A 23,773-nucleotide genomic window follows, 5' to 3' on the forward strand; every position below is an offset into this window, starting at 1 on the left:
TTTTGAATTACTTCTCAAAGGATTCAAAGAACACGGACTATTACACACTATGATACATACTTTGTGTTAGTCCTGTTCCATGTTCAAATGTTAATTAAAGGCTTAATGGTAGAAATATGTAGACTGTACTTTGATGGCATGTTTTTTCTGCTTTTCCTAGTGAAAAAAAAAAAAAAAAAACTCCACTTTCTTGGCTAATCCTTTTTATACAACAGTTAGGATTGTTTACTTCTATCTTTCAATTTTTTATGTAGCCATGTTTTCTATACTAAAATAATAAAAATCAGATAATTAACATTTTGTTCCTTTAACATATTCAGCCTTCATCTTTGGGTGGGGCTACTTACCTGCTTTTTCTACTGCACATTTATTTTGGATTCAGTTGGATTTAGGATGCCATGGTTCATTCTGTTTGCACATTAGAATCATCTGCAGAGCTTTGGAAAAATATTCAGAAGCTTGCCCTCCCATCAAAAAATCTGATTTAATTGATCTGGGCTAGAACTCAGATGTTCATACTTTTTAAATTCCTCTGGTAAGATTCTAATAACTAGAATTTTGAACCATTAGTTTTGAGAAGCCTACCCAACCTCTTCTAGATACCTAGTTATTCAACATGAAGATTGATTTGTGGCTTAGTTCTCAATGACATAAAATAATATTGATCCAGGTGCACACCACTTTGAATCATGAAACAGAAAAAGAGATGGGTCTTGGTATATTGGTAACTCAGAGGTGCCACGTGAAATGTCATTTCACAGAGGGACTTAGGAAAGCTTATGAGATCTTGGTTTCATCAATTGGAAGGATAATGCTGAAAATAAAGAAAATTAAAGTATTCCAAACCAATTAATATTTACTTGTGTTAGTAATACTGCCCAATCATAATCACTACTGTTATTCACTTTCAATGCCAGGTGCCCTCAATTCGTTCCTTGGTTCTATTAATAGATATTGCTTGCCTCTTTAAAAGAGGAAACACTAACTTTCAGAGTTTGATGATATTTAAAATCAAATTGCAAATGCTTCTGCAGATCAGTTTCCCCTCCTTTGGGGAGAAAGTGCTTCCCATGATTATACTGTTGGGTTTTCTGGAAGCAGGCTCCTGGATACACTTGTGGGTACAAAAAGTAATAGTCATATTCACTGTGGAATGAGAAATTTCTCTATACTAGGGAGAGGTCAAGGTCTGAGGTCAGCACTGCTGTCCTATGGCTGAGTCATGGACAGAAGCTGCTATTCTGGAAGAGAGCACAAGTGAAGAATGAGGAATAGAGAGACAAGAGCAGCAGCAAGGAGGAAGCGCTTCAGCAAGATCTTCTCTTCCTATTTCACAAGGCAGCTTAAGCATTATAGCCTCTCTTCACCAATTAAGGTATTTCTGAAATTTCCAATCAGTCACACACAAACAAACATTTCATGAATAGAAAAATGTCAATAGAATATTTAAGTGCAAATGTTGCATTTCCACATTTTACAAGAATACACTTTTTAAAATAAACTATTTAATTTTTTATATATTGGCTCCTCTGAAGAAATGGTTTGGAAGCTAGGAAAACATGAATTGCAGTATTTTTTAATAAGTGGTAGTATAAAGAAGGTTTTCAAAAATTTTTGTCTATACTTCAGGGAAAAATTAAATTGATATGTTGTTTTCTAAAGGGCAGTTCAGCATTTTTCACCTTAATAAAATGAAGCCTTCTCCATTATGACATAATATGAAATGAAAGCTTGAACATCTTCATCATCATCATATGAGAAACAGGATTAAAAATGTTTCAAACCATATTTGTGTCAAAGGAAAATGAATACTGGGTGACTCAAAAAATATGGCTTCCAGCACCACAAACCTTTTATACAATTAAACACTGAAAGATGTGATTGTCTATAAAACAAGAAACAAATTAAGGAGGTTTTAAGATATTGAAGTCTACCTGAAGTACAATATATACATTTCTTTCCGCCTTCTTAAATCTCTGTAGAAGAATAAGATTTTGTACTCCTGAAACAGACTGTGAGACAATTGATAGGAATCAGAGAACCGGTATAACTTTTTTCGGTGAAGCCTCTGAAATTAAAGTTAAAACGGATATCTGGCCAATTAAAGAACTGACCATTCATGTTTTATGATTTCAAATATGTGAATCCTAAAATGGTGTCAGGAACTAGCATCTACCTCTGTACTGTGCAGGCTTCAGTGTGTGATGCTGAGTCACTTAACCCTGTGCTTCAGGGATGTGTTGACTAATAAGCCCTAATAAGAAGTCAAGTGAAAAAAAATGTAAGTGCATTGGATTGCAATATTAAGACAAGATGAAAAAGAAGACTGAGCTACAGAAGAGTTCATTTGAAAGGCTAAAAGCCTATGTCATCATGTGAAAAGAATGTTACTAATGATATAGTAGAACAGGCACTGTTCCAAGTGCTTTATCTACATTGTAGTAATTTTAAAACTTTCCAAAATTTCTTTGATACTCCTCCTCATTGAGATTTGAGGTTTATATCCCTTCCTCTTGACTCTGGAGCCACCTTAGCGACTTGCTTATAACCAATAAACTGCAGCAGAAATGTTGCTATGTGACTTTTGAAACTAGATAAGAAAAGACTGTGCAACTTCCTTCTGGTTCTCTTGGGATGTTCACTCTGAGTGAAGTGAGCTGTAAAATGTCAAACAACCCTGAGACTGACACTAAGGAGAGGCCCTGTGTATTCACTGCAGTGGACAGTCCGAGTTGAGCTCCCAGTTGTCAGCCATCATCAACTGTCAGCATGTGAGTGATTCATCTGCTGTACATGGTCCATTCAAGTCTTCAAAATAACAACAGCCCCAGCCACATCTTACTGAAATCGCAGGAGAGACTCTAAATGAGAACGTCTTGCTGAGATTTCCCAAATTCCTGACCCATAAATCGTGAGCACCACAAAATGATTGTTTTATGCTGCTAAGATTTAGATGAATGATTTGTTATGAAACAATGGTAACCAAAAAATAGATTAACTCTAATCCTCATAACAACCTTACAAAATAGCTACTCTTATTCCCATTTCTTGGATGAGGAAATTGATTCCCATTGATATTAAATGGAATTCCCAACGTTACATGACTTGTGGGCAGCAATGCTGATATCTGAACCCAGGTAGTCAGGCTCCAGGGTCATTTATCTTAAGTATCTTGAAATGGATGTTGTCATCTCTGAATTTATGTGCCGTTTCAGATCCTTTTGGCCTCACCTGTCTCTGGAGCCAGTCACCACTTCTTTCAGCTGCAGTCACCTCTACAGAGATTAATGCTAAGCTGACTCTTGCCAACTTCATCTTGCCTAATGCCCCTGCTACCTACTGTCAACTAGTGACCCAGAAATTCCCTATATTGATGCTAAGACATGAGATGCTGTAGTACCCTCTCTGAGCCCACACATATGTGTCTAGGCAGTGTGGAGGAGCTAACACCCCATAAAGCAAAATGTACCTCCAGAAAGAACTCTTCTCCTTTTCTTCTGTAGACAAACTCTCCTAAGAAGCAGTAGTTCCAAAAGTGGGCTCCTAGAAGGTAGTCTCCAGATCAAGTAATCAATTGCATTTGATATCAAGTAGTACTCAGTCTGGTAATGCACCATCCTATTAGCTATGCCTTCTTTCCCACTTCTTCTGCTTTTCTTCACTCCTGCCCCCTTAGATTGTACTCACCAATAAGAACTAACACATAGGCCAGTGTTTCAGGTCCTGCTTCTTGAGAAGCTTGGACCAAGATAATGTCTAAACATGTTTTTATTAAATTATTATGCCTATATATACCTAAAATATATAGCATTGTTTTGCATATTTTAAACTAAAATAATTATTATTTTACCATAAGATCATTTCACAAGTCAAGTGAAAAAAAATGTAAGTGCATTGGATTGCAATATTAAGACAGGATGACAGTTCACTCAACACTGTATTTTGGAAATTTCCCTGTGTAGCTATATGGAGCTCTAATTCATATGTGTTAAATGTTAAATATTATGTTATTGTATGAATATGTTACAGATAATTTATGTATTCTCTTGTATATGAATATGCATAGGATCCCTAGAATTCACTACTAAAATATTCGTGTAATGAACAATTATTGTTCTTCTTTTTTTGTGTGTGCATGTGGTAAGTCCTCCAGGGGCTACTTAGAAAGAGAATTGTTAGATTGAAGTATGCAAATGTTGCAATTTTACTAGATATTTTAAAATTTGTTTCCAAATGATTTTATAAAGTAAATCCTTATTAGCACTTCTACAAATTCTTAGCAAAACTCGGTATGAGTCTTTTAAAACTCATTTAATTTTGAGGAATTGGAAAATAGTGAAATTGTTGGTTTTATTTCCCATTCCCAGATTATTACTGAACACACTGATTATTATTGAGGCTACTGATGAGATATGAGCATGTTACCATTTCTCATTTTTTTCACTTTTTGTCTTTGCTTTTTGATTTTGCAATAATTCTTAATATATTCTGGGTCCTAGTTCTCTGTCGATTGAATGTATTGCAAATATCTTTTCCCTGTATAGAATATCTATTTTTATTTATTATGGGTCTTTCATTGTAAAGACTACTTAATATTTTAAAAGATCTGTATTTCTTATGTAGCTTTAACTTTTTTTAGTCTTTTACAAGAAAAACTCAATTTATAAGAAACCAGGAGTTTAAATAATCTATTTATGTTTAAAATTAAGTTTTACTTTTCAAATTTAGGTCTCTAACTCATGTTAAACTTATTATTTGGTACAGTTTCACATAGAAATCTTATTTTTTTTTCTCAATAGAGACAACACATCCCACTGTGTCACGTGATTTTCTTAGATTTCATTGTTGAACATTTTATTCTTTTCTACACGTTAATTTTCTATTCCTATGTTATTGTCACATTGTCTTAATTACTATACAGCATTATAATTCATCAACTAGTTTCTTCGTTTTCAAACCTATCTTAGCCATTTTTGATTCTGTACTTTCCTATCTGAATTTTAAGAACAGCTTTTTAAGGTTGCATTAAAAATCACAAAAAAAGATTTAAAGAATATCAAAATATGTCTGTATTAAAATGAGTCTTCCTCATTTTTGCAAGTCTTTATACCTTTAAAGAATTTATTGTATTTTTTCCACAAAGGTATTAAATAATTTTGTTAGACTTATTCCTGGTTACCTTACAGACTATTATGCTATTCTCTAGGCTTAACATAGCAAACTTTAAAACAAATAAATATGATATATTCAGAGAATGATGAATTTTATGAAGTAAAACACAGAAGAATGTAATAGAACATTTCTGGAACATGATAGGTTGGACTATTTCAGGCAAATTAAGAAATAGCCTCATATGAGGTGAAGAAGTTATAATTAGACTGGTGCTAAGCCACATGAAGATATGAAAGAAAAAATGCAATACAATGTCCTCAAGAAGCCAATGTGTATAGAGCAAAATGGAGCAGAAAGAGATGTATGAAATGACATCAGAGCATGGAAAGCCTTATCAGCTGGTGTACAGAGCTTACATGAGTATAGGCCACGGGCTTTGCAGCTTTATTCTGGCACTGAGATATTACTAAGACTGTCGTCTTTGAACAGATCAACTATTTGGGCTAAGGATGAACAAGACACATGGGATGTATCCACTTCCACATAGTAGGAATGACCCCAAGGTAAGTGTGCCCTTTGTAATCATGCTTCACCTTCAACTTCTAATGGGTTGCCATAGAGTAATCATCATACACTCCTGACTGATGCATGATACAGCAATCATACTTCGGCTTCAACTTCTAATGGATTGCCACAGAGTTATAGTAATGGTAGGCTTTTTTCAAAAACTGCTTTTATTAACTACTATGACTGTTAATATTGTTAGTAGCTTTCATGTACTTACAAAGCATTCCAGATTCTGCCTACTGTAGCAATATTTTCCAAAACCCAGCCAGAGTTCTCCTCTGTTCAGCCTATCTGCCAAGAATATTTTTATACACATCTGGCAACTTGGAATCTGGTCACTATGAAAGTGTGCCCTTCCGTTAAAAAACGAAGATAACCTTGAGGGCTGACATATCTTTAGTTACACCTGTCTGGATCTTAGAGTTTCCTTTCACATGCTTCCTAAGGTCCAGTAACCAGTTTTCTCTCCTGGCTCAAGGTCACTACTTCACTGGGCACCATCACTGGGAAAGATCCACATCCAATCCAATGTCTTGCACAGTGAGATGGTAATAACATGTAGTGATTACCATAGAGCTGGTTCATTGACTGTGGTGGTGTAATTTACCACACAAATTCAGTTCTTAACTTTCCTCCAATAGTGCTTACCGACGTATGACAGAAGGCAGTGTAGATAAAGTATTTAGATAGGACAGGTTTTTTCTTCACACATGAAATATTTGGGGGTTTTCAGTGGGTACATGAAAAGTAAACCACAATGGTAACATTGATTCTTCACTGAAAAGTTATTTTAAAATCTGATATTGACAATGCTTATTATTATAGATTTTCCCGCAAGACTCACTGCCTCAAGGGAATTTGGGAATGGAAGGGGACGTTAGCTCTTCTTTATTTTTTACCATCAATGGAGTAATTCTTTCCTATGTCCTTGAGCAGTTTTCATTCACATGACTTACAGCACTTTGTCCAAACCCTCACAACTAACAATATGCAGTATTACGGTAGAAAGTAGGAAGAGAGCTTTGAAGTCAGACTTCCCAGTTTCCTTCATTTATTGTATAACCTCAAGCAGGTTATAAAACCTTGCTATGTCTCAGTTTTCTCCTCTTTAAATATTGTTTTAATCGATTGATGTGCTTAAAACAGACCTTGACATATAAAAAATATTCAATGTAAATTATCTGTACATTATCTATTAATATTTTTCTGAAAAATGCCCTACTCCTCTGCCTTCCAATCTCACTCTTAGAAAATTACCTTGGCAATTCCTTTACAGTTTATGTAGGATATTAAGCCTGAACTCTCCTATTCTCATCCTTCCCCTTTTCCTGCTAACTTAGCCTCTACCATTATTACTTTTTAACTTCCCATTGTAGGAACTATTCCTGCAGCCAAGGATGATCAATCCAACTATGCCTAAAATGTAGTCTCTTTCAGAGTCTTGTTTGTTAATTATTTCCCTCTCTGAATTATTCTTAGCATTCCTTTTTTTAATGGCCCTCTATTTCTGGCCCATAAATATGTCCCAGTCTCTTAAAAAATATGTGGTAGAGCCATTTGGAAGATATTTTGGCATTTTCTACAAAGTTTCTCATAGTCTTAGCCTACAATTCAGCTATTATGCTACCAGGTATTTAACCAAATGAGTTGAAAACTCACATTCACACAAAAACCTGCACATGAACACCTGTAGTAGCTTTATTCATAATTGCCAAAAATTGGAAGCAGCTGAGATGTCCTTCAATAGGTGAATGGATAAATAAACTGTGACATATACATATAATGGAATATTATTCAGCAATAAAAATAAATGAGCTATTAAGCTACCAAAAAACATAGAGGAAACTGAAATGCATGTTGCTCAGTGAAGAAGCCTGTCTGAAAAAGCTACATCCAATATGATTCCAATTATATGATATTCTGGAAATGGCAAAAACTCTTAAGACAGTAAAAAGATCAGTGGTGGCCAGAAGCAGGGAAAGAGACAGGGAAAGGGGCGACTTGATGGAGCATAACAGACTTTTAGGGCAGTGAAACTATGATACCTTGATGATGGATTACATTATTTGGCAAAATGTATAGAATTATATATTACAAAGAGTCAACTCTAACATAAACTATGGACTTTAGTTAATAATAATGCATCAATATTGCTTTATTAATAATAACAAGCATACCACACCAGTGCAAAACTGTTAATAACAGAACAGACTATGGCTAGAGGAAAAAGAGTATTTATATACTGCAAAGCTGCCCTAAGAAATAAAGTCTATTAATAATATTATTAATATTTAAAAACTCAAGAAGAGTCATATAAATCATTTCCCAGCAGGACCTAGGTTACCATTTGTTTGAGTAATTGGAGGAAGGCGTGTGCATATAACAGGACATGGGAATCTTGGGGGCCATCTTAGAACTCAGCCTATCCCACTATCCTATTCTATCCTGTCATCCATCAACAGCATTTTTTGTGACAATAAAGTTGATGTCCCCTACACTTCCAAATGGGGCCTTTCTTTTCTCTTTCCATTTATTTGCCTGGATTATTGTATATACTTCCAAGGTTTTAACTACTTTTTATACAATGTTAACTAAAAAATCATTCTCTTCTACCCAATTAACTCTTTTAAATTCCACACAAATTTTCTAGCTATCTCCATTTCAGATTTCCAAAAAAGACTCAAGGAAGACTCATGAATGCCATTGTATGCACACATAAAATAAGAACACGATTCTTCTTGTCAACTCTTTCTCTTTGAACGAGATCACCACTTACTCAGTTGCTCAAAACAGAAAACTTGGAGCTTTTGCTGATATTTATTGAAAGCTTAGTATAGATCTGAGACTCTCTTAAATTCTTTTTTAAAATTTTTATTTTAAGTTCAGGGGTACATGTACAGGTTTGTTACATAAACTTGTATCATGGGGGTTTGTTGTATGGACTTATGTATGTCATCACTCAGGTATTCAGTCTAGTACCCATTAGTTATTTTTCCTGATCCTCTCCCTACTCCCAGCTTCCACCCTTTGAAAGCCACCAGTGTGTGTTGTTCCCTTCTATGTGTCCATGTGTCTTCATCATTTACAAGTATTAACATTCAATCCTCACAACATCTCTATGGGGGAAGATATTCTTTGAAAATTGTAGCAGAGTTTTTTCACTTTCCCAGGATATTATATTTAGTCAATGGTAGGGCTAGAGCCAAAACTGTCTGGCTCAAAACCTAAGCTCTTGACCAATGTGCTATTTTTCTTTTCCTACACCCACTTGGTCATCACGTCCTATTAATTCTACCTCTGCAATATTCTTCAAACTCACCCCCTTGTCTGTAGTTGCTATTATGATCAGGGTTCAGGATCTCATAAAACATTTCTCTAATCTCCATACTGGTGTTCCTTAACACAAGTCTTGCCTGTTTCAAACAATCCCTACATTCCTGTCATGTCATTCACACTTAAATGGATATGAAGTTTCTACTTCTCTGCTTAAAGGTCTTCTAGGCAAACTTTCTAGCCTGTCATAGAAAGTCTCCATCTGATTCCTACACATAATTTTTGCCTTGACCCTTTGTTCATAACTGAATCTGCATTCATATCTCTCATGATTCTTTTCTCTTTTCATGTCTGTCTTCTCTTAATATTCAGACTTCCTTGTGAGCAAGGGTCCATGTAATTCCATATAGCTATATGAGTATATAAATTGCACTCAACAAATATGCCTTGAATAAACTATACTTAGAATCTTTCTTTGTTTCAAGATCCATATTTGAGATCATCAGATCCATATTTTTGAGATTCATAATAAAAGATATCTTCAAGAAAGTAAATGAAGAATTTATTTCTATGGTGAAAAATATCAATATATACTATGTTGTTAATTATATATGAAATATTACATCTGTTGAGATTAGGACCTGGAGTCTAATTCTTCACTTCATCGATTACACAAATATCTTTGCTCTAAAAGATGAGGCCAGGCATGGTGGCTCACACCTGTAATCCCAGAACTTTGAGAGGCCAAGGTGAGAGGATTGCTTGAGCCCAGGAGTTTGAGACTAGCCTGGGCAACATAGTGTGACCTCCCATCTCTACAAAAATAGAAGATTAGCTGGGAGTAGTGGTGCACACTTGTAGTCCCAACTGTTGGTGAGACTGAGCTGAGAGGATCTCTTGAGCCTGGGAGGTCAAGGCTGCAGTGAGTCGTGATCGCACCTCTGCACTACAGCCTAGTTGAAAAGTGAGATTCTGTCGAAGAAGAAGAAAGAAGAAGGAGAAGGAGAAAGAGAAGGAGGAGAAGAGGAGGAGGAGGAGGAAGAAGGAAGGGGAGAAGGAGGAGGAGGAAGGAGGAGGAGGAGGAGGAGGAGGAGGAGGAATTGCAGGTAGTTACTATTCCGATTGCTTCACCCCACCTCACCCTCCTCCCCGGCCTACTTGTTTTACTACTAAATAATATATCTAGCAACAATCCAAATATTTTATATATATATATATATATATATATAAAACATATAGGCTTTTGACTATTACAACGGAAGGAAAATGGTAGCTATCACTGTGGGCGAACAGGATCACCCAATTGCATTTAATGGACTGTAATAAACCACATTTCCTCACAGCATGATTCAAATGTTCTTCCTCAATTTGCAATTAACTGATATCCTCAACTGGTTACTTTGGGAACTTTGTATTCCTGCTTTAAGAAAACAAACAAGGTTTATTTCTTGTGGTTATCATATAAAAATAACTTCTCACATCTGAGATCTTTCAAGCTTCCTCTCACTTGCCAAGCTTGCCTCCCCTTCCTGGTTTACACTTTTAATAATTTTCATGTATTCCTCTGGCTAAACCCTGGACTCCTGACCTCCTTGCTGGAGGTGAGAATGATGCCAGGGTTAGTGACTGCTCTGCGGTTCCCCAAAGCTCCTCCTACCCAGACGGTGACAGTTTGGATGCTGAGGTTGGAAAGCAGGACAGGGGACACTCCTGAGTGCAGCTCGGAGCGGGGAAAGCCGAATTCTAGGGGCTGAAGAGGCCACGCAGGGGACCAGCGCCTGCGATGCGGAGCGCGGACTTCTTGGGCCATACCCCTGAGGCTCAAGCTGCCCCGGATTCGCTTCTCCGGCAGTGCAGCCCGGCGCGGGCCGCTGTCCACAGTGGGAGGTGCTGAAAGCAGGGAGCGGGTGCGGGGGCGGCGAGGCGGACGGCTGCTCCGAGCGCCCCCCTCCTCGCTCCGCGGCTCCTCCAGCCCTCCCCTCCTCCCGCAGCCATGTTCCACGCGCGGGGAGGGGTGGGGGGAGGGGAGAGGCAAGGGGGATCAGGGCGGAGAGAGCCGGCTCTGCCTCGGGGAAGGAGGGGATGAGAGTTGGGGGGAGCAACGGGAGGAGGCGGCGGCGGCGGCTAGCGAGGAGACAGAGCTGGGTCCTGCAGTAGGACTCCCGGGAGCCACCATCATGGTGAAGAGGAAGAGCTCCGAGGGCCAGGAGCAGGACGGCGGCCGTGGCATCCCCCTGCCCATCCAGACCTTCCTGTGGCGGCAAACCAGGTGAGGGGCGCAGAGGGCGCGCCGCGGGCCGCCCTGGGCTGGGGGCGCTCCCGGGGCCGCCCGGGTCGCCGCCGCCGCCGCCGCCACTGCTGAGGCCGCGCCACAGCCTGCAGCTCCCTCTCTGGGGCTGGAAAACAAGCCCTCTGCACCCGCTTAAAAACACGCATTAAAATATGTATATATATATATTTCAGTGAAGTTTGACGACAAGCAGATTGGCAGTTGTCGAATAAATGTATACATTATTTTAAGGGGTGGGAGGGCAGAGAGCCTGGGAAGAGGGGGCGGGGAACTAGGAAAGATAATTATGACTGGTTGTGCTCCTCCGTCTCCTGCTGTAATTCTAGCCCGGTGACCTGTTGTTTTTCCAGCTCCTGTTTGGCGAATATCTGCTATGCCCACTTGTTAACCATTTTGCTCAGATTAATCTCCCCAGTTAAAGCTCCTGAGGATCTGTGATAAGGGACCCTCCCCCCTAACCCTGGAAAGGCCTCACACCTATTCCAATAAACATAAAAGGTTTTTTTTATTGTTATTTTAGAGATTTATCAGGTAAGAAATTAGATTCTAGAAATCGTGACCCACAAGCCGTGTTCAATTTTCAGTTTTTATTATGGCTGTACACGTAAGTAATGCACCACTTCTGACCACTGACGATTTAAAATCTTAAAAGTCTTCAGAATAAGAGTGGATACCAAAAACCGAGATCCACTTCTCTTTCATATATGCAATTACACGCGTAAAAGAAAATGTCATCAGCTGTTCAACACCTGCTCATTAAAAAGCTATAAGGAAGCATGAAATTTGAATTTCATAGCACCCTGTCTTATTCATTGAAAAATATGTCACAAGGATGCTTTAATAATAATTTTACTTATGTTTATTAACAGATATCTATTAATTTTTCAGTGCATTTTTGAGGCCCAAACTGGGGAAGCAATATGAAGCTTCTTGTGTGGTATGTGATTTTCACCATTTAATAATTATTTCCCTATTCTGTGTGGTGGTTTGAACCCAAAGACAGGTTTTAAATCAAATGGACTATATATATTAATTCACTTGGCAAATATTATTGATCACCCACTGTGTGCCAGGCACAATTCTCTGTGCTGGAACAGAGCAATGATAAAAACAAATAGAGTGTTTACATCCTAGTAGAAAGGGGACAAGCCACAAACAAATAAGTATATACATAGTAAGCCAGATGGTGGTAAGCACTGTGGAGAAAAATTAAGCAAAAAGAGATACTAGGTAGCACTAGGGAGGGGAGTTTTGTAAGCAATAGATAGATAAGGCTTATCTATCTATTAATGTGAACCTTGGCCAAAGACACAAGGGGAAGAGAGGGAAGGACAGCTGAGGGAAGAGCAGAGGAAACATGTTAAAGGAAATTAGCACCTACTGGGGAATAAGTGAAAGGGTGGGGAGGGATCCAGTGGTAGAAGAGAAGGCAGGGAGACAACAGAGAACCAGGTGGTGGAGGGTTTTTTTGCCCCCTGCAAGTGTGAAGTCGAATCCTTAATTAACAAAACTGATACTTACAGTGGAAGTTCATATGATAGAGTACTTGTGAAAGAACTACTTGAACAAAATATATGCATCTCTGCACTTTTATGTCTTGCATATGTTCTCCAGTTCTAAAAATGAATAATATAAAATAACTGTGAAAATAATACTGCTAATATTTATACAAAATAAAATGCATTTGTCCTGAGATTCTAAGGGAATCTTATATCCCCATAAATTCTCATTTTACAAATTGAGAAAATAAGACATGAAATCATGAAGCAAAATTGAAATGGACTTTTCACAGCCTTCATTAATATTTGGAGCTTACCTAAAAGTCTTTACATTGCATATATTATAACCTAAAAATGGGAATCTACCAATTTGGATATTGCCATGCATATTTACAAATAGCTATGTGGATGACCTTGTGGTAAGGAGCTCTGAGATGTGTTAGGGCAAAAAATTCTGATGGAAGCCGACTGGAAAGTTAAACACATACCTGCCCACTCAACGTAGGAATTTGTTTTGTTACATCTCCTGTCTTTCAATGTTGTCACAAACACATTTTTTTAAAATATAACTTTCCTATAAGGACCTTTTAATGGAATTTGTTGTTGAACTTAGCTTGTGGAGTAATTTGACACTTGAAATCTCAGACTTTCTTAACCATGCTGACAATTATACTAGCTTAAAATAATCCTGACTTTTCTCTGTTCTTGGCACAAATATTTCTGACATTTTTAATGTAGTCACACAATATCAAATAGTAAGTTAAATTAATGGATAGATAGATAGGGATAGAGATACATAGATCTCAATATAGAAAACAATTTCCCAAGTTTAAAAAAATATTAAAAGTTGTATTAGTGACACTTAAGGAGAAACTGATATTACCCAGAACACTCTGAGATTATGAAATGCATAACTCATCCTCTACAGTATAGTCATTAGAGTGTATAGATTCTTTATAATCTTTTAGTCTGTAATATACACACCCTTTACTTAATGCTTAGATACCTGAGGACTGGTGAATTTTATAATATTTGTATTTGTATCACCAATGTATCTAAAGGCCTTTATCTAGTTTCTTAAAGCAAAATATTACATCTCTCATTATACTCTTTGCCAAAACCTCAGTGTGCCCTTCATTATAAAGGTGAATGTTTTATTTTTCTTTTTTTGAATCAAAAAGTAAAAAGTTTTCTTTGGAAATCTCTGTAGTAAGCCATATTAGGATACCTGTCTTTCTCATAGGTATCGTAATAATTCTAGTAATACAGTTTGAACACTTGTTACTTGTATTGTGATTATTATATAGAACATTTATATAATTTTCTTGACTGGGGCATCAAGTGCAAATCATGTTCTTGCAAGTCAAACGTTTATTAAATTTATTCTAATATTTGGTAACTACATTTTCTCCAATATCTTACAGTGATATTCTCTCCTCCCTCAAAAGAAAAAAAAATAATTGAGTAGGTCAGAGTTGTTACTTGTTCTGGAGTGCTACACTCTCTGATACTCTCTGAGTATCTCTGGCAAGGATAGGAAGTTTAATAACCAGCAAAGTAAAGATGGCTTATTTTCCTCCTCCCTCCCTCCTTCCTGCTCTCCCTTCCTTTCTTTCTTTATTCCACAGATATATTAAGTATCTTTTATTGTTCCAGGCATTAGGTAGAGAGTGTTCTGTGCCAGGTCATTGCTAAGCCATGAGATAAATCAGGGATTCCAAAATCAGAATCCTTGAAAAAGTTGTATCTTAGTTAACACCAGTTGAAGAAATTGACATAAATTCTATTTCTCAAGACACTTTGACAAAAAAACTCATTTTGGTCTGCAGTTGTGACAGCCTTTTGGATGACTCAGCAACATTTTATAAAATATACATCCAAAAATCTCATGAGGTTAAATGTTTTGTTCCTATTTGTTAGAGGAAGCTTACTTTAACAGAAATAAAAATCGTTTGTTAATTCAAGCCATTTACTTTGGCTCAAAAGCCTACAAATGGGTAGATAACAGAAAATTATTACTGACCCATTGCACATCAACATATACAAGAAAATGCAATGAGTTCTCCCTAAAGAATTTGGTCCAGTAATTTGCACCTTTTAAGGGGTAGTGTACCTTGCTGTTCATTTTTTCACTAATCAGAATCTTCAGTTTCTTAGTTTACATGGTTTTGGATTTTGGCTTTTCTTATTGTTTTTGTTTTTGAATTTACAGTCCTTTGAGCGAGTGTTGGTAGAAAACAAGCTGCATGGCCTCTCTCCAGCTCTCTCTGAAGCCATTCAGAGCATTTCCAGATGGGAACTGGTGCAAGCTGCTTTGCCTCATGTCCTCCACTGCACTGCAACCCTGCTTTCAAACCGAAACAAGCTAGGTTGGTGCCCTGCATTACTTCTTTATTGCATGTCATTGCCCTTTGTGTTCAACACTCATCATAGTAACCTGTATTGAGTAGTATCTGTTTTCTCAAGCACTGTGCATACATTATCTCATTTAATTATCACAAAATCCTCCTCACACTTGTACTATCATTATTTTCGTTTTACCAATAAAGAAACTGGCAGTCTTGTTTTTAATTTTTTAATTTTACAAGTAATATATGAATATTTTCTCCTCTTAAACATTAAAATCTGCTAGATGTGGTGGCTCATACCTGTAATCCCACCACTTTGGGAGGCCGAGGCAGGCGGATCACCTGAGGTTGGGAGTTCAAGACCAGCCTGGTCAACATGGTGAAACCTCATCTCTACTAAAACTACAAATTAGCCAGGTGTGGTGGTGCACACCTGTAATCCCAGCTACTCGAGAGGCTGAGGCAGGAGAATCACTTGAATCTGGGAGGTGGAGGTTGCAGTTAGCTGGGATCACACCACTGCATTCCAGCCTAGGCGACAAAGTGAGACTCTGTCTCAAAAACAAACAAACAACAACATCAACAAAATTAAAATATTAGAGGTAAACTAAGACCTTCACCTGCCCAAGATGAGTCCTAGCCAAGGTCATCCTTTTTGTTCTCTCAGTTCCTAAAGCAACCACTCTCATGAACTGGGCATATTTGCCTCAGACATTTTCCAACTTTGTGGTACTGTGTGTGAGTATGTGTGCACATGTGCATAAGAACTATTTTTTAGAATATTTTACAGATTGCTATTCTCATCTGGCAATGTGTCCTACCCATGTACCCCATGTTAGTGTACATACTCTTCTCCATCCCATTTCCTCCCCTTGTTTGAGCCTCTGCTCAAATATTACTTCGTAGAGGGACCTTTCTAGGTCACATTGTCTAAACCAGGATCGCTTTTATCTTCAGAGCCTATATTTTTAACCACTATGCTGCCTATTTGGAAATATATTTGGGTACTTAACTGAAGAAAAGTGATTCAGCAGTTTCTGCCCCCATGGTAGCATATCATTCTGCAGAGATTACAGCCAGTAGGGGAGTCCAAAAAACAAGAATGAACCCTGCTAGCAGTGGTTGTAAGAAGTGTAGAGAAAGCAGGGATATTCTTCCCAGACCCAATGTTGAAACCTATTGCTCTGGTCACAGAGTTTGCCTTAACCTGCCTGTGTAATTGTCCCATGCAGGCCACCAGGATAAATTGGGTGTTGCTGAGACAAAGCTCCTTCACACTCTACACTGGATGCTTCTGGAGGCCCCCCAGGACTGCAACAATGAGCGATTTGGGGGTACAGACCGAGGCTCCAGCTGGGGTGGAAGCAGCAGTGCTTTCATCCACCAGGTTGAAAACCAGGGTTCTCCAGGGCAGCCTTGCCAAAGAAGCTCTAATGATGAAGAAGAGAACAACCGAAGAAAGATCTTCCAGAACTCCATGGCTACCGTGGAGCTCTTCGTGTTTCTGTTTGCTCCCCTGGTACACAGGATCAAGGTAAGCAGAAACCCAGAGTTAGAGCTGGAGTGGGTGGAGATGTGGTGAGGGTAGACTTCAAATGATACTTCCATATTTGGTTGGGCATGTCTTTATATGACCTTACAGCAAGTCAAGGCATGGAGAACTTTATTTCTGTGCTAAACTACTGAACATTGCTCCAAAAACACAAATTTCCACATAGCTTTTACCTACTTAAAAAATCTTCAGTGGTTCTCCCTCTGCCTCACAATAATGCCCAACATATTAAACAAAAAATAAAAGATAAACTATGACGTAGGGTTTAAATTGCTTTCTTGATTTATAGACTATTGGTCCCTACTGGCCACCTCATGATCCAGCATTTGAAACCATGGCAGCCATTCCCTGAATATGCCCTTGCTGATTGCTGTACTCTGCTTTTGCCCCTCTATTCCTGTCATAGTGTTCAAACTGCAACTTAAATGTCATCTTTAACATGAAGCTATTCCTTAGACCTCACCATCTAGACTTCATTACTACTTCCTTTGCATTTTTATAGCACCTTGTAACTACCTCTCTTATAATATAGTGTCTAAATTTTAGTGGGGTGCAGTGGCTCACTCCTGTAATCCTAGAACTTTGGGAGGTGGAGGCAGGTGCATCACTTGAGGTCAGGAGTTCCAGGCCAGCCTGGCCAACATGGCAAAACTCCATCTCTACTAAAAATACAAAAATTAGCCAGGCGTAGTGGTGCACACCTGTGGCCCCAGCTACTCAGGAGGCTGAGGCAGGAGAATCTCTTGAACCTGGGAGGCACAGGCTGCAGTGAACCTAGAACATGCCACCGCACTCCAGCCTGGATGACAAAGCGAGACTGTCTCAAAACGAAAAAAGTAAGTTTTAACTTGTTATGTTCTATAGACTTTTAGACAGTTGGGTATAGCCTAAGAATTGCTTTTTAAAATATTTTTAAATGCTTAAAATACAAAACATAGGATTACATGGAAGCCAGTCATCTCAAAATACAATCATGTCCACTTGGAGGAGACAATATAATTTGAAATCACTGTGCCACCACTTTTTAGCTGTGTGATTTTGTTGATATTACTTAACCCCTCAGTTGCTCTAACACAGGGTGAGTGTATGTAAGACACACACTGCAGTTCCAACGTGTGAAAAGAAATCAAGAACTATTTGTTACTTCTGTGAATGAATAAATTAACAAATTTCACTTAAGTGCTAAGATAAGAATTGATATGTTCATCTACTCTTTAATAGAATATTATAATCCAGTAAATGGATCAAGTTAACTGTGGTTCAACTTAGCAATGTATTTATGAAGGTGGTTCTGAACATTAACAGTCACCATAAAGGGAACAGACTAGAGAGTATTTTCATTCATTTTTAGTTTCCTAAAAAATTCACTTTCCGTTAACTCTCCCCATTGCCAGGAGAAATAGATTTGAAACTACCTATAAATTCCCAAAATGCAACACATACACTGACCGCATTGCCCATCAAACATACTAAACTCTTTAGGTGTCAAGTTAAATTAAACTGCCATTTTAAAATCTCTAGCTTTCCATTTTAAAGTATTTTATACAGGTGATACTTAGTAAGAAGCTCTGCTTTAATGGAGACTGTCCACCTGGCCTGTGAGCCCTGCAGGACCCACCCCTGTGCACCTCCTGGGCCTCAACTCCCTCTATCTCACTGGCCTTTCTCTCATTCACTAACCACCTTCAGGCTAGTGGGAGGCTCACGCTCAAACTTGACAAGTGCATTTTTGTGTTCAGATCCTTGCACTGTTTTTTTCAACTTGAAACACTGACCCTACCTTCTACACTCAGATTTTCACATGGCCATGTACTTGTCATTAGTTTACTCACAACTCAAATGGCAACACTTCAGAAAGTACTTTCCTGGCTACTCTCGAGCAACTAGCAAGCTATCCTACATTTTTTTCCTTGTTAGCACTTACCAGAAGCTGGAATTATTTATGTATTTGTCTGCATGTTTGTCGCCCTTCAGCCTCACTGAACAGAGATCCTTGAGTGAAGGGAGTCTGCCTTTCCTGATGACAACTGTATCTCTAGTGTCTCAAATAGTGTCTGTCATATATGAGGCTCTCAATAAATATTTAATGACTGACACACTGAGTAGACTTGTCATTATCAGAAGCTGATCCAACTGCTAAAAACAGCATATTTAGAAATGAAGCCGTTAAAATGGAAAGGACAGGAAAGAAGTCTTCTTAAAAAGTAGCCCCAAAAAGATGTTTATATGTTGACAAATATCACCTGGAAAAATGTGGGAATATAGGAGTGCCCAGGGTGGCTGTAATTTTATTTTTAAGACATGGATGGGAGTCTAAGTTTTGGAAACAGATAAGCCTGTATTTGAATCCAGTGCCTGCTGCGCTCTATAGGAGATTGTGCAAATAATTTATATAAACCTCCGTTTTCTCAAGTATGAATTGGACCTAAGAATAAATTTATACGGCATTGTGAAGATTGAACAAGTTATAGTATTCAACCTGATACAAAGAAAGCCATTAACAAATGTTAGTTGTCTTTAGTGTTGGTATTTTATTGCTGCTGGTATTATGTATTATTAGTAGAAAAGAAGCAAGGTCTCCTTTCAGGAGAGACTACCCAAATAATTGGAAAAGCTGGCTGAAGATCCTCATGTTTAACTTATAGCTTGGGAATGGAGCATTTATAAAGGAGTAAGACAATTCATACAAAATACGACACAGTGGTTGATATACATAAACAATTATTGGTGGTATTAACATTTTTATCATTTTTATATTATTATATTATCATTATAGTTTCATCATTTTGTCATTGCCGTGAGGAAAGCATTGTTCTTGATGCTGTAGAGAATAAAAAGTATTCATTTGATAATTTTTGCCATAAGGCCTTTTCTGCTTGAGAGATATCTGTTTTTTTCAAGTTGTTGGGGAATGTACAATCTCTAGATCAGGATTTCTCGGCCTTGGCACTGTTGGCATTTGGGGCCAGATAATTCTTTGTTGTGGGACACTGTTCAGTGCATTGTAGGATATTTAGTAGAGTCTCTGGCCTCCATCCATTAGATGCCAGTAACACCCTATTGCCCCTGAGTTGTGCCAACCACAGATGACTCCAAATGTTGCCAAATGTTCACAGATGGGTGTGTGGAAGGGAATTGGTCCTGACTGAGAGCCACTGCCTTACATCTTTCATTTGCCTGCCGTTATCAGGCTCTGTTGGAGCCTGTCGTCTTTCCCTACCCATGTAAACTTCCCCTCACCAGCATCATTAACATCCTTTTATCCCTATGCTTCTTTGTAGTTGCCTTTCATGACTCCAACTCCAGATCAAGACCAAAATTCACATTTTCTATCCCTACCCAGAAATCTGCATGCTGCTGGGGAAACCACACAACCATCCAGACTAATGTTTCTGCAACACCGTGGTCTCTAAACCCAGTGTGCTGCGCTGCCCCGCTTGTCAGTCCTTTCCTTGATTTTCCTCCTCAGGTTCCCACTCAGCACTTAGTGTTGCAGGATGGGGCTTGTATAAGACATGGTCCTGTAGGAGGCATGGGAGGCCAAAATTTAATCAAAGCATGAACCCATGCCTCCATATCCTCACCTCCCATTTATTTACTCTTCAATCTCTTATTCTTGCTTCTATTTGCCTCTGTTACGTGACAGAATATTTTCACTATCATTTCTAATTTTTACAACTACCCACAGGGATGTGTATATCTTTTCTCCATTTTACCAGAAGGGAAATTGAGGTCCACAGAGATAATAGGAAAGATTGTGAGTAACCAAGATGGAATTCAAACCCAATCCCATCTGATTTTCTATAAAACTACAGTTTTTTAGGTTTCTATACCAGAGGATTTTTTTGTTTTCTTTTTTTTTCACTCAGGTCATGAACAACCTCTGAGTTGTTGAATCTAATCTCTATTTGCAGCCCTCATTTCATTAAACCTCAGCTGCATTTGAAACTACCGTCATGCCCTTTTCTTTCAGTTCGCGTGATGACACCACACCCTTCTGGTTCTTCTTGCATCTCTGACTCTGTCTGCTCTATCTCTATTGAGAGCTCATCTTTTTTGTCTGCGCCTTTAACATTGGGGTTCCCCAGAGGTGCATTCTTCACACTTTGTTCTTTTCACTCTCCTTTCTCCTAGGAAGACTTCCTTCAGCTTCATTTACCATGTGTGCCCTGCATGCTGAGGTCACCTAATTATACATTTCAAATCCAGGCTCCTATCTTTGCCTGTTAGACTAAATTGTCAAATGACTTTTCCAAACAGATAATCCATGGGAAATTCAAACTTCACCTGTAATGAGCCCCGTCCCGAGATTCTATATTTTAGATAATGGATGTATTCACAAAAACTCAAACTACCTTTCACTATCCCTCATCCTTACTTGCACATTCCACTAATTGCAGAGTCCTACTCATTTGTTCTCCTAAATATTTCCCAAATTTATTACATATTTTTCATTCCTACTTAACTACCTTAAGCCAAGCTTTTATCATATCTTACATGGACTGTTTACTTGGACCACTTTCTTACTAGATTCAGTCTCCTGGCTTGTCTCATAAAATCTAACCTCAACACCAAGGTGACCTATCAAAAATGTAGACAATATCACCAACATACTTAAAATAATTCGGTGATTTCTCATCATACAGAGAGTACAGCTCCAGCTTCTTAGTCTGGTAAACTGGGCCCTCTATGACCTGTCTGACTACTTCTCCTGTCTGTGAACTCCAGATGTTTGAAGTCTCCCCAAGAACATAGCATACTTTTTTTCAGATCTTTTCTCTTGTTGGTCTTGCTGACTGGAATGCCCTCATACCTCACTTCTCTTTCTAGAAAACTCCTGCTTATCCTTTAGGACTTCATTTGAGATCCATCTTTCCCTCTTTCTCTACTTCCATAATATTCTAGGTAGAGGTTTATTTTTATACTTTGTTTATTATCATCTCTTTATGTGGCTCTCTCCCCCATTAGATTCTAAATGGTCTGTAGGAATTATCATTGCACCCATGATAACTAACATAGTATCTGTGTTTAATAGGTATTTAAATAATATTAAGTGAATAAATTAGTTCACTAATTTGTAAATAAACCTAATATAAATGACTAATGCTTTTGCAATACAGTGTATTATTCAATGCATATTTTATATTCTTTTAATTTATAATTAGCTCAAATAGTTTATATAAAATTCATAGTCTGAAAATCCTGTGAAATATATTATTAATTTTAGATCAAATTTAATTTTATCAGTGAAAAATGATGAATGTTTGTTAAACTAAGGCATCTTCTTTAAATATGGTATCAACGTTGTCATGATTTTGTCATGTTCACTTATTTTTTCAACAAATACTTATCAAGTGCCTGCTATATGCTAACTACTGTTGAATGTACTGGAGAAACAGCAAGAAATAAAACAAAAAGTAAGCCCTTCAGGGGATTTTAACAAAATCCATATGTGTAAAGTAAACAACTTTAAAATGGAACTTAAAATAATAGTTGTTTCTTTAAATCTCTCTAAGCTACTAGTAAATACATTCAGAATTGCTTTATAACATCATGGAAACAGGTTCTCAGTGAAAGCAAGAAAAGTATCTGAAATGTGGGGATATTACCTCTACATGTGCTTACATTTCTGGCTTTTCTCAGGACCTTCTAGACTACCTGCTTCACAACTGTTTGGATGATAAAGAGTGTCCTCTCCAGTTGTTGAGTTTCTGCTTGTGTATGTATACATAGCATTGTGTGTTCCATTAAAAGAAACTCTAGAAGAGACATTAGAGGCCCAGAGTTTATACATTCATCCAAGTTAGGAAGACTTACAAAGGAAGATACCAACACAAGAGAAGGCCACAGGTGCTACAGGCATTCAGGTCCGAAGAGTGATTGGATTTATTTGGAGAAGGTAAAACAAGTTCAATTGATGAACATATTAGTTTGGTATTGTATTGATGTTCGAGGAAATGCACAGAAGAAGGAGATCTCAACTTGTATTCAAGAAATATACAATCTACTTGGAGATGTATCAAGTAAAACAAAATAATGGCCATGACCATCAGTGAGTGCTGTGTCATGCTAATAGATTAGATGTTAAAGCCCAGGATTTCAGCACAAGAGAGATCACTCCCTGCTGCAGTTTCCACTGGAATTTTACTTGTGTTAAGATTTCTCATGAGAAACATGGAAAAGGACTGAGCTCAGAAACTAATAAATCATTAAAACAAGGTCAATTGAGGTTTCGTTTCCTGTATTTGTGGAGACAAATCTAGTAAGATTTGCTTAATGTTAATTTCCTGTTTCTACATACAATACCATGCAGACTTCGTCATGTCCATTCCAAGGGAATTTGGGTTACTCTCCTCTTAACTTCACAGCTGTCTGTCTGACTGCTTACTTGGTACCTCTAGCTTAATGTTTAACAGAGATCTCAAACTTAACATGTCTAAAACTAGGCTTCTGAAATCCCCAAACCTGCTCCTACTTCATCTTACGTATCTTTCTTAATTGCAAAGCCAAAAATCCTTGGCATCTTTTTCTCTCACACTCCACATCCAGACAAAGCAATTTCTGTAAGTTGTATCTTCAAAATGCATTGAGAATCTACCACTTATCATTTTGCCCTCTATTAGTACCCCTGTCTAATATCTTTCACCTAGATGATAACAATAGCTTCCAAAATAGTCTCTTCTTTCACTGTTGCCCTTTCTCAAACTATTTTCAACAGCCTGAGTGAACCTATTAAAGTATACATCCAATCATGTCACTCTGCTACTTGAAACCTTCCAGTGGCTTCCCATCTTAGTAATTGCTAAAGTCCTTATCAATACCTATCAGGCAGTATATTATCTGGCACTCAATGACTTCTCCATTTTTTTTTCTACTTTTCTCACATTCACTTGACTCTGGGCACACAATCTCTTGGCTATTTCTGAACACACTAGGCACATTTAGGGCCTTTGTGTTTGCTGATCCTCTTTCATGGAATACTTTTCCTGGAGATAGCTACATGACAGCTCCTTCATTTCATTCAGAACTTTACTCAGATGTCACTTTCTCAATAAGGCTTCACCTGATTCTCTGGTCTAAAATGACAACACTTTGTCTGAGACAGCCCTTCACTTCCTCTCTACACTATGAA

General features: G+C 37.9%; 1 protein-coding gene across 3 annotated transcripts in view; it reads left to right on the forward strand.

Moving 5' to 3' along the window:
- The first annotated feature begins 11,129 nt into the window (after positions 1-11,129).
- The window catches only part of UNC80 (unc-80 homolog, NALCN channel complex subunit), a 232,968-nt gene continuing 220,324 nt past the window's right edge, over positions 11,130-23,773 (forward strand). For all 3 annotated transcript variants that reach the window (XM_010354934.2, XM_030916516.1, XM_010354935.2), the window contains exons 1-4: positions 11,130-11,221; positions 12,131-12,179; positions 14,954-15,110; positions 16,322-16,623. In XM_010354934.2, the coding sequence (XP_010353236.1) occupies positions 11,130-11,221; positions 12,131-12,179; positions 14,954-15,110; positions 16,322-16,623 (600 nt within the window). The remainder of the gene's footprint in view (positions 11,222-12,130; positions 12,180-14,953; positions 15,111-16,321; positions 16,624-23,773) is intronic.

The sequence above is a fragment of the Rhinopithecus roxellana genome, chromosome 14 (genome assembly GCF_007565055.1).
Source record: "Rhinopithecus roxellana isolate Shanxi Qingling chromosome 14, ASM756505v1, whole genome shotgun sequence".
NCBI lineage: Eukaryota > Metazoa > Chordata > Mammalia > Primates > Cercopithecidae > Rhinopithecus > Rhinopithecus roxellana.